The 9,114-nt window shown below is 41.7% G+C and overlaps 2 protein-coding genes across 6 annotated transcripts; one reads left to right on the top strand and one right to left on the bottom strand.

Moving 5' to 3' along the window:
- Nucleotides 1-747: 747 nt before the first annotated feature.
- LOC133403009 (protein FAM180B) lies at nt 748-1,800 on the bottom strand. Its single transcript, XM_061677448.1, has 3 exons — nt 1,664-1,800; nt 1,342-1,403; nt 748-1,250 (listed from the first exon to the last, which is right to left on the bottom strand). Exons 1-3 carry the CDS (start codon nt 1,734-1,736, stop codon nt 903-905), a joined length of 483 nt encoding a protein of 160 aa, XP_061533432.1. The 5' UTR covers nt 1,737-1,800; the 3' UTR covers nt 748-902.
- A 951-nt stretch (nt 1,801-2,751) lies between these two features.
- kbtbd4 (kelch repeat and BTB (POZ) domain containing 4) lies at nt 2,752-8,933 on the top strand. 5 transcript variants are annotated; one of them, XM_061676098.1, is made up of 5 exons: nt 2,752-2,819; nt 3,305-3,766; nt 3,850-3,991; nt 5,287-5,393; nt 5,986-8,933. In XM_061676098.1, exons 2-5 carry the CDS (start codon nt 3,314-3,316, stop codon nt 6,844-6,846), a joined length of 1,563 nt encoding a protein of 520 aa, XP_061532082.1. In that variant the 5' UTR covers nt 2,752-2,819; nt 3,305-3,313; the 3' UTR covers nt 6,847-8,933. The 5 variants fall into 5 exon arrangements, with proteins under 5 accessions (XP_061532082.1, XP_061532081.1, XP_061532085.1 ...); XM_061676097.1 differs by having other exon boundaries at nt 2,758-2,829; XM_061676101.1 differs by having other exon boundaries at nt 2,778-2,819; nt 3,309-3,766.
- Nucleotides 8,934-9,114: the final 181 nt, after the last annotated feature.

Below are 9,114 nucleotides of genomic sequence, written 5' to 3'. Positions count from 1 at the left end.
ACAAAAAAAAATGCCTCAGCTCAAATAAACTGTGAACGCAAGACACTCAGTTACCCCTGCCGCTCTAAGATAATAATAATAATAATAATAATAATAATAATAATAACTGTTGGTGGTCTCAGTTGTGTTCCCCAGAGTAGGGAGAGAAGAAGAACCGTATACTCCCTTCACATTGGTGAACGGGAGGTCCAGAGTTTTACTCCCTCTCATTACGCATTCTCCATGTTGTGTGAAGTTGTCAGTAGACGAGAGAGAAGAACATGACTGAAGTCTCCAACGACCAGTATGAGGGCCACCGGATGCTGCAATTGTAATCTAGTTATCATTGCGTACTGTCAATATGAATAGTGATTGGGGTTTTATTGGGTGAGTCCGAGCACTGGAAATCATGTACGTCGTGTCCTCGGGGCCAAAGAGGAAAAGGGCGATCCGGATTGTTATCTGCGCAAAGATCAAATGCTGGATCTGTGATGGTATGGCGGTGTGTTAGTGCCCATGGCATGGGTAGCTTCTCTGTGAAGGAACTATAAATGCTGAAAGGTACATGCAGGTTTTGGAGCAACATATGCTGCCATCCAAGAAATGTATTTTTCAGGGACATCCCTGCTTATTTCAGCAAGACAATGCCAAGACACATTCTGCACGCGTTACAACGGCGTTTAACAACGTTAGCATTAACAGTGTTAACGTTTTTCCAATGTAACAAATTTGGTCATGGAAATTTCCAAAAACAACTGTAATTGAACCACACATTTTCTCCCAGAAATGTGATCGAATACAATTCCCTAAATTTTGGAATCAAATGACGCAATCAAGTTACATGCAATGAGTTACTCCCCGGTGATAAGAGCCAAGTCTATTGCATCAAAATGAATTGTTTATTTATTGCGCATGTATATGTTTTATGTATAATAGAAGAAATAACTTCCACGTAGGTCACGCACTGTGACATTTGCAAGCTGTAAGAGCACTCCACCCCAGGCCTCCTGGTCCTCGGGTCTGCGCTGGTTCCCGGCCTGGTGTGCCGAGAGCACTGTGCTTAAGACCAGGCTCTCAAACTGATCCTGAGTCAGCTGTTGTTTCCTCCAACTCTTCAGCATGTCCACCATCTGCTCCATGGAACTCAGACTTCTGGGAATGTGGTCATTGATCTGAGAGAGGAAGGCCCGCCCCAGCCTCATCGATGCCATCTCCTCATCAAGGAGGACAATGTTGTTGTCCTTGTTGAGTTCCACCCCGCCCAGCAAAAACTGCAAGAAGGGATGAAGAAACAACTGGACTTAAATGGAACCAGAGACTCTCATAATTTATATTCACTGAATTGTAGCATGGCAACTGTACCTCAAACATCAGGTTTGCATCAACAACTGTCGGGGCAGTTGGACTTTTACCTGCAGGCGCTTCTAAAGCAGAAAACACAAAACAGTTAGATATTTATTTCAAACAAATACATGTTTTAAACCTTGAACTTAGGCACAGGCATAAATCTTTGCACTTCACATTTTTGTGTCTTATTAGACCCGTCACACTCAAACACTGATAATTGAGGCTGCTATGCACGGTAAACATATTCCTTGGTCAGTTTCATGGCATATTTGTCAACTTAGTCTTAGTATGCAACAAGATTCAGTCCCCGTCACCGCTCTCACTTGCTCCGACTTACCCTGAAGCGCTTGTTCGAACCACATCCACATGATGACCAGCCGCCAAATTATTAATTGGAGTTTCATCTTCATTCTTTATTTCCAACATGGCACTACTGCATCCTTCTCCCGTTCTCGCTTGTCCACTTGTGAGTTGAGGCAGAGGCAACTCTGTCAGAATACCACGCATTTTTTTCTCCCTGGAAAAAGGAATCCAAAGCCAGATGGCCATGATGTGGAACAGAAATATTTCGGATCCTACTTTTTCTTATCCAAAGACGTCAAAATCCTGCTGAAGTAAACGTGGTAGTGGATGGGGGTAACCATCTTTGACTTTTCATTGTGCAAAAAAACAAACAAACAAACAAACCAAAAAAAAAATATATATATATATATATATATATATATATATATATATAGACAGTATAATTATCAAGCCCATTTGGTGTTAGTAATGAAGTCAGGCAAGGGGAAATTTTGTCCCAATTTCCTTTGAATCTGTGTATGTATGATTTAGCCAAACATTTGAGGATCTGCAAAAGGTCATGACTGGAAATGTTTTAGCAAGTCTCATCACTTCCAGTAGTGCAGGTTTCCAACAGATGTTATTTAGCCAAAGATTTGAGGATCTGCAAAAGGTGCATGACTGGAAATGTTTTAGCAAGTCTCATCACTTCCAGTAGTGCAGGTTTCCAACAGATGTTGCATGTATGTTCAGCGTATGGTGTGCATCATGATATTAATCTAATGCTGGGAAGAGTCTAGTGATGATTTGAAACTTTACATGATCGCTGCACCTGTTTTTAGCATGTTATGAACCTTTCATTCATCTTATGCTGTGATGTAAAGTACCTATCACATTGTACCGTTGGTTGTATTTGTATTGACTTTATCTGTTTGTATTGTATTTATGTGTATTTGATTTTATTTCTCTTTATTATTATTTGTTCGAATTAATAAATACATACATAAATAAATAAATAACATACACGCAAAATGGACGCAAATTTACGATGGATTGAATCGTGACCATTCATGCAATATAATTCTGGCCTCTGGGAGGCAGGACTTTATTTTAGGTCATCCGGAAACCCATAGCAGAAGAAGACGATGATCATGTGACTGTCGCAGTCTATTTACTTCCGGTGAACAGTGTCGCTGCTTTTTAATGCTAAAGTGGGTAAAGGTAATTGTCCTGTATTAATACTAGTACTCTGTTATTATGTTGTTAAAATTATTTTTTTTAAATAGTCACGTGAACTTACGGATGAGTTATTTTCTGTGCTAACATGCGCTCACGCAAGCATTTAGCAATTTACGTTAGCATAGCTGGTCCTATTCATCACCGGCATGTCACATAGTATGTACATTTTATTGTTTATTGTGTAGTTCATAGTACTACTTACATTGTGTTCGTTTTGATAACATTATGCCGTTTTCCATCAAATGTACAAGTCAGCTCATCGCGTTATATTTGGAGCCTCTGCCACATTCTGCTTTGGTCTCAGTATTATTCCTGTGTTTCGCATTCACTGTTTTAGCGTATGTTATGTGCACAGATCCTTTACAAAATTACCTAATACATGCAATTGAAGATGGGAATGTTGTTGCTAATAGTAAATGTCTGTTGTTGTTGTTATTAAATGTTTTCTCCCGTCCAGCCAGGCGTAATGGAGTCCAGTGAGGTGGGGGACCTCAGTGTCGGAGGAGAGGAGAACTACTTCCAGGGCTACACCTTCACCGACCGCTCCCACTCCAGCCGGGTGGTGAAAAGTATCATGGACCTGTGCCTGGAAGATGGCTTGTTTGCCGACGTCACGATTACAGTGGATGGCAAGGAGTTCCACCTACACCGACTCGTGCTGTCGGCGCAGAGCAGTTTCTTCCGCTCCATGTTCACCTCCAACCTGAAAGAGTCCCGTAACCGCTGTATTGAACTGAAGGATGTAAGCGCCGCTGTCTTCCAGCTGCTGGTTGACTATATCTACCATGGCACCATTAAATTGAGGGTGGAGGAGCTGCAGGACACCTACGAGATGGCAGATATGTACCACTTAACGTCTCTCTTTGAGGAATGTTCTCGCTTTCTCTCGCGGACCGTGGAGGTCAAGAATTGTCTACAGGTGAGTTGGTTTTTATCTACCCACGTTTCCCGTGTGTGTTGTTATGAGTTATGATGACGCTTTGGATTTATGATGATGTCCAGGTGATGTGGCTTGCAGACAGGCACAGTGACCAGGAGTTGTACACGTCTGCCAAACACTGTGCTAAAATCCACTTGGCCCAACTTCATCTGACAGAGGAATTCCTCAACCTGCCGCTCTGTCTGCTCTTAGACATTATCAAAGGTAGTACCAGGGCTCGACACCAACTCTTGCACTGGTAGCACATGATACATGATTTGATCGCACACTTTTTTGGGGATATACGGCTTGACCATGCATATTGTACAGTCCGCTCCAAAGGTTTAGCAACGGCAAGGTCAATTCCTTTGTTTTTGTTGCATACTGAAGACAAATGGGTTTCAGAGCAGTATGAGACAAAAGTTCAGAATTCCAGCTTTTATTTCATGGTATTTACATCTAGATGGCTTCAACAACTCATGTCAGACCGCCTTTTGTTTGAAGCCACCCACTTTTCAAGTGAGCAAACGTCTTGGAACAGACATTATTCAATTAACTTAATATGAATAACATTTAATATTTGGTGGCATAACCCTTACTTGCAATAACTGCATCAAGCCTGCGACCCATTGACTTCACCAGACTTCCTCATTTGAAATGCTTTTCCAGGCCTTTACTGCAGCCTCGTTCAGTTCTCGTTTGTTTCCTCTTCAGGAGCCAACATGCATGCTCTATTGGGTTAAGGTCTGGTGATAGACTTGGCCAGTCTAAGACCTTCCACTTTTCCCTCCTGGGGAAGTCCTTTGTTGTGTAGGCGGTGTGTTTTGGGTCATTGTCTTGTTGCATGACGACGCTTCTCCCGGTTAGTTCGGATGCATTTTTCTGTAAATTGCCAGACAAAATAGCTTTGTAGACTTCAGAATTAATTCTGCTGCAACAGTCGATCGTGCGTGTATTGTGTTGGTCAAAAAAAGAACAAAATGGGGGAAAACGTGTGGCGGTGGTGGTCACCGGTGCTCGGGAGAAGACGTTCGTTCAAGGAAAGCTTGAGGTATGTTCACGTACTTTTAATATGATACCGATTTGCAAGCAGGCAACACAATTATATGTAGCCTAGCAAGCTAGTGCTAGCACTAACGGTTGTACATAAAAATGCCAGCGTTCTGTCGAATCATGCTCTGAACTTTTCGGTGTGTGTGAGACGTAATTTAATTACAGTAAGTTAGCACCCATTATTTCTGTCATGTTGTCATGTTGGTTTGACCTGATTGATTAGAATACATGACTTGACGAGAATATTTTTGAAGATACCCAGTATATAGTACACAATTATATACAGTAAATTAGTCATTTAAATAGACACATTGCTCCACCTTGTGATCGGATCGGTGATTGGTTATTGTTTTGGTTTTTTTTAGCTCGGTGATCGGTCCCAAAAATCCTGATCTTGTAAAGAAAGAAAGAGACAACATGTTTAAATGATTGTTGTACCATGAAAGCATTGTTTCTCCCCCCCCTAGATGGTGTTCCAAGCTCCCAGAATCCAACTGTAACTATTGAGTCGTGGATAAATCACAACAAGGTGGAGCGAGAGGAGTTTGCTTGTATCCTCCAAGAAAATCTCAAGGTACAATTTTGGCATATTTCTTAAAAACGCGCCACAAGTAACTTTTATTACGTACATTATTATTAGATTCTACAGGTTCAACAGTACAAGCTAAAAAACATTAAAATAATGTCATAATACAAAAATCAGCAGTTCTACTAAGCAAATCCAAACACATATTATACACGTATTGCAAGTGCCATGATCGCAAGGACGACATTTTTTCGATATATTGTGCAGCCCTTTGTAAAATGATTTAATATGTTAGCCAGTAAAAAATATGCTTGAGCCGGTGGATTTTTTTTTCATCTACAGGCCAACTTGGCTATTGTGTCAAAAAGTTCATTTCGGCCCCTGCTTACTATTACATCAAAGTAACGGTCTTGATCGACTTGTGGGACTTTGTTCATCTCCGGTACAACGTGAATAGGGGGAAGTCTTCCTGTGGTAGAAAGTAGAACGTGTTCTATAAAACACTGTTCTGATAGCAAATGGAGGTACTTGTTATAAACGTGGCGTTGTATAAAGTTTCTATTGGTTGTTTAGCTGCAGACGTTTAACATTGCAAGGCAGAATAAGCTGTTCCTGAGTCCTTTTCTTTCTCCGGCCACAGGAAATCGGTGAGAATGTCCACATTTATCTGATCGGTAAAGAGGACACAAGGACTCACTCCCTCGCCGTGTCACTTCACTGCGACGAGGACGACGCCATCAGCGTTAGTGGCCAGAACAGCCTATGCCACCAGATCACCGCCGCTTGTAAGCACAGAGGTGACCTTTACGTGGTGGGCGGCTCCATCCCCCGGCGCATGTGGAAGTGCAACATGCACACCATGGACTGGGAGCGCTGCGCGCCACTGCCCAGGGACCGCCTCCACCACACCATGGTGTCAGTTTCCAGCGAGGATGCCATCTACTCTCTCGGCGGGAAGACTCTGCAGGACACGCTCTCGAACGCCGTCATCTTCTACACGGTAAAAGACAACGTGTGGACGGAGACTAGCCAGCTGGACACGGCGGTCTCGGGGGCCGCAGGTGTCAACTTGGGTGGTACCATCTACTTGCTCGGCGGCGAGGAGAACGACATGGACTTTTTCACTAAGCCGTCGCGCCTCATTCAGTGTTTCGACACGGCGTCACAGAATTGTCAGATGAAACAGTACATGCTGCCGTTCGCCGGATGCATGCACGCCGCGGTCCACATGGACGTCATTTTCATAGTAGCGGAAGGAGACTCGCTGGTTTGCTACAATCCTTTGCTGGAGAGCTTCACTCGCCTGCGTTTCCCCGAAGCGTGGAGTTGCGTGCCATCGCTGTGGAAAGTGGCCAGTTGTAACGGCTGCATTTATGTTTTTCGGGACAAATGTAAGAAAGGTGATGCGAACACATTAAAGTTCAATCCGGCTACGTCTGTTGTCTCTGTTATCAGAGGTCTAAAAATCCTCTTGACAAACTGGCAATTTGTCTTGGCCTAACATTTCTTATTTTTAGCTCTGAATGTACATACTGTAAACCGTACAGCAGTGTTGGGGAGTGACGAATTGCATGGGACTAGATTATATCATTTCATTGCAAAAATTGATGTAGCTTAATCCATTACTAGGAGAAAAGGTATAATGAAATTACAGTTGTTTTTGGAAAAAGGTTAGACTCATAGGTACACTTTTAAACACAAAAGAAAATGTACTTTTGAACAGTTTCATATCTATAATTTAGGACTTTTTTTTTTTTTTTTAAATGGAACATTTCACTTATCCAGGTTGTCATATGAAGCAATATTAGGGAGGTTTACGGGGAGCCTTCTATTCTGATTATAATCGGTTTAGAAGCCCAAACCAAATGGAAATCCTTCATATACACACCTCAGTCGGAATAAACACGCCGAATCTGAGTAGAATTTCGTTCGGTTTCATAAGGGTCGAATATTCCTTTGCCAAACTGATCAGAAGTACATTTTCGTCGCGTGAACAGCGAATCGTAATGCGCTCTGTCTTCATGTAAATAAGCGGTGACGTCATCGTTGAAGCACTTAAATATGTCTGTGAATATTGTCATTCATCCGGGTCATTGAATCCGTCGCATCTGGACTGTTGTGTTTGTCTTAGAAGATGTTTCGCCTCTCATCCGAGCAGGCTTCATCAGTTCATGCAACAAGGCTTAGTTAGGACGCACTTTTCAGCTAGCCATCCACTCCGTATCACCATCCCAGCTGACTTTTGGAACTTGCCCATTTAGAAATGGTCTTTTCCCAACTTAGGCTACATCTCGTGATTTTACTCAACCAGTTTCTCTGGCTGAATCCATGTTTATGTCATTTTTGCATTTGTATTAGCGCCTGTCTCATTTTGGATGCGTTTCCTGAGTAGTCACACAATATGTCACAATGGCATAACCAGCGCGCACGCATGTACTTCAAATCAAGTAGAAACATTTTACTACTGTTCACTATATCGTAACGACGTGTCTAATATTGATGTGCATACATATTACAGGAGATGTTTTCTAAAGTTGTCAAATGTTCTTGTCATGAAACTTTTACGTACGGTGTTTCTTGTCAAATATATTGCTGTGGCAACTTTATACTGCTTATTGAACTTTTCTGGCCTTGTCGTGTTTGTGAAATGACTGTTTCCAGTGATGTTTTATTTATTATTTCCAGTAAGCAGGGGTGCCTTTAGCAATTCAGCGTTACCCTGCTAATATCGAGGTTCATCGTTCGTAACCCCGCTGTATTGCTGATTTTTAAGCAGTCGTCTTTTATGGGGTTTTCATGGTATTCTTACTGTAATGCCCTTGCATGTGGGAAAGGAGAGCCACAGTCACCGTTTCACATTTCAGACATTTATTGAGTGCCGGGTGAAGAGTCGAACACACAATGAGCACACTCGCGCATGAGCTGCTGGCAGCCACAGCTCACTCTCAGACACTCTTGCAGACTCGCCCACACCGCAAGCCAATCCGCCAGGCCCCCGCCTCTTAAAGGCATTGCATTTATCGAAGACACAGACACGACAATACGTAGAGTATTTACCATACATTTTGTGTTCAAATATGTTTAACACCCGTTGAACGTGTTTGAATGGGATCTGTTACTTGTGAACACAGCCACATGCTAGTTATAAGAGAGAGTGCATCCTTGTGGGACCAGATTTATTTTGATTTTATTGAAACTTTATTTAACCAGGTAAAATACCAGTTAAAACAGAACATCTCATTTTCAACGATGACCTGGCCAAGAAAGCAGGTTAAACATCAAGTCCAAGTCAATTACATTCAAGTTTATTTCAGTTGTTTATTTTCCCCTCCCCTGTCAAAAAGATACAAAAATAAATCAGTTGAGTTGTACAAGTTCTAGGCCACATTAATGGTGGAAAAAGCTTTACAATTATTTATCATGGTCAAACCTCTTTTACAACACAAAAACCTGGCATTTGAACAGGGGTGTGTAGACTTTGTATATGCACTGCGGCCTTGTTCCTGTTTTTGTAATCTGCCTGATGAGTTTACAGTACTGTGCTGTTTAACGAGTGGAAAACAATATAGTATAAGACCATTTCCTGGAGCTGAATTTGTCTTCTTTTTTTATTTTACAAAGATTTAATTTCATAAAGATTGTATTTATTGTTTTAGATGAAGGGATATGATTCAGCACATTCAGATTTTATTTCATTTTTATTTTATTTGACGTTCGTGCTCTGATTTAAAAAATAAATCAGAAGTTACTCACTAGTTACTCAGAACTT

Source organism: Phycodurus eques, chromosome 5 (assembly GCF_024500275.1).
Source record: "Phycodurus eques isolate BA_2022a chromosome 5, UOR_Pequ_1.1, whole genome shotgun sequence".
Classification (NCBI taxonomy): Eukaryota; Metazoa; Chordata; class Actinopteri; order Syngnathiformes; family Syngnathidae; genus Phycodurus; species Phycodurus eques.
This window is presented reverse-complemented; position numbering and strand designations above follow the sequence as displayed.

What these genes read in the sequence shown, in the direction of transcription:
- LOC133403009 (XM_061677448.1), bottom strand. Translation starts at nt 1,736, where the DNA reads ATGAAGATGAAACTCCAATTAATAATTTGGCGGCTGGTCATCATGTGG. An exon ending in GTTCGAACAAGCGCTTCAGG is followed by an intron (nt 1,404 to 1,663) that starts GTAAGTCGGAGC and finishes TTTCTGCTTTAG; the next exon opens with AAGCGCCTGCAGGTAAAAGT. An exon ending in ATGCAAACCTGATGTTTGAG is followed by an intron (nt 1,251 to 1,341) that starts GTACAGTTGCCA and finishes CCCTTCTTGCAG; the next exon opens with TTTTTGCTGGGCGGGGTGGA.
- kbtbd4 (XM_061676097.1), top strand. An exon ending in AGGTCAAGAATTGTCTACAG is followed by an intron (nt 3,767 to 3,849) that starts GTGAGTTGGTTT and finishes GATGATGTCCAG; the next exon opens with GTGATGTGGCTTGCAGACAG. An exon ending in TCCTCCAAGAAAATCTCAAG is followed by an intron (nt 5,394 to 5,985) that starts GTACAATTTTGG and finishes CTCCGGCCACAG; the next exon opens with GAAATCGGTGAGAATGTCCA.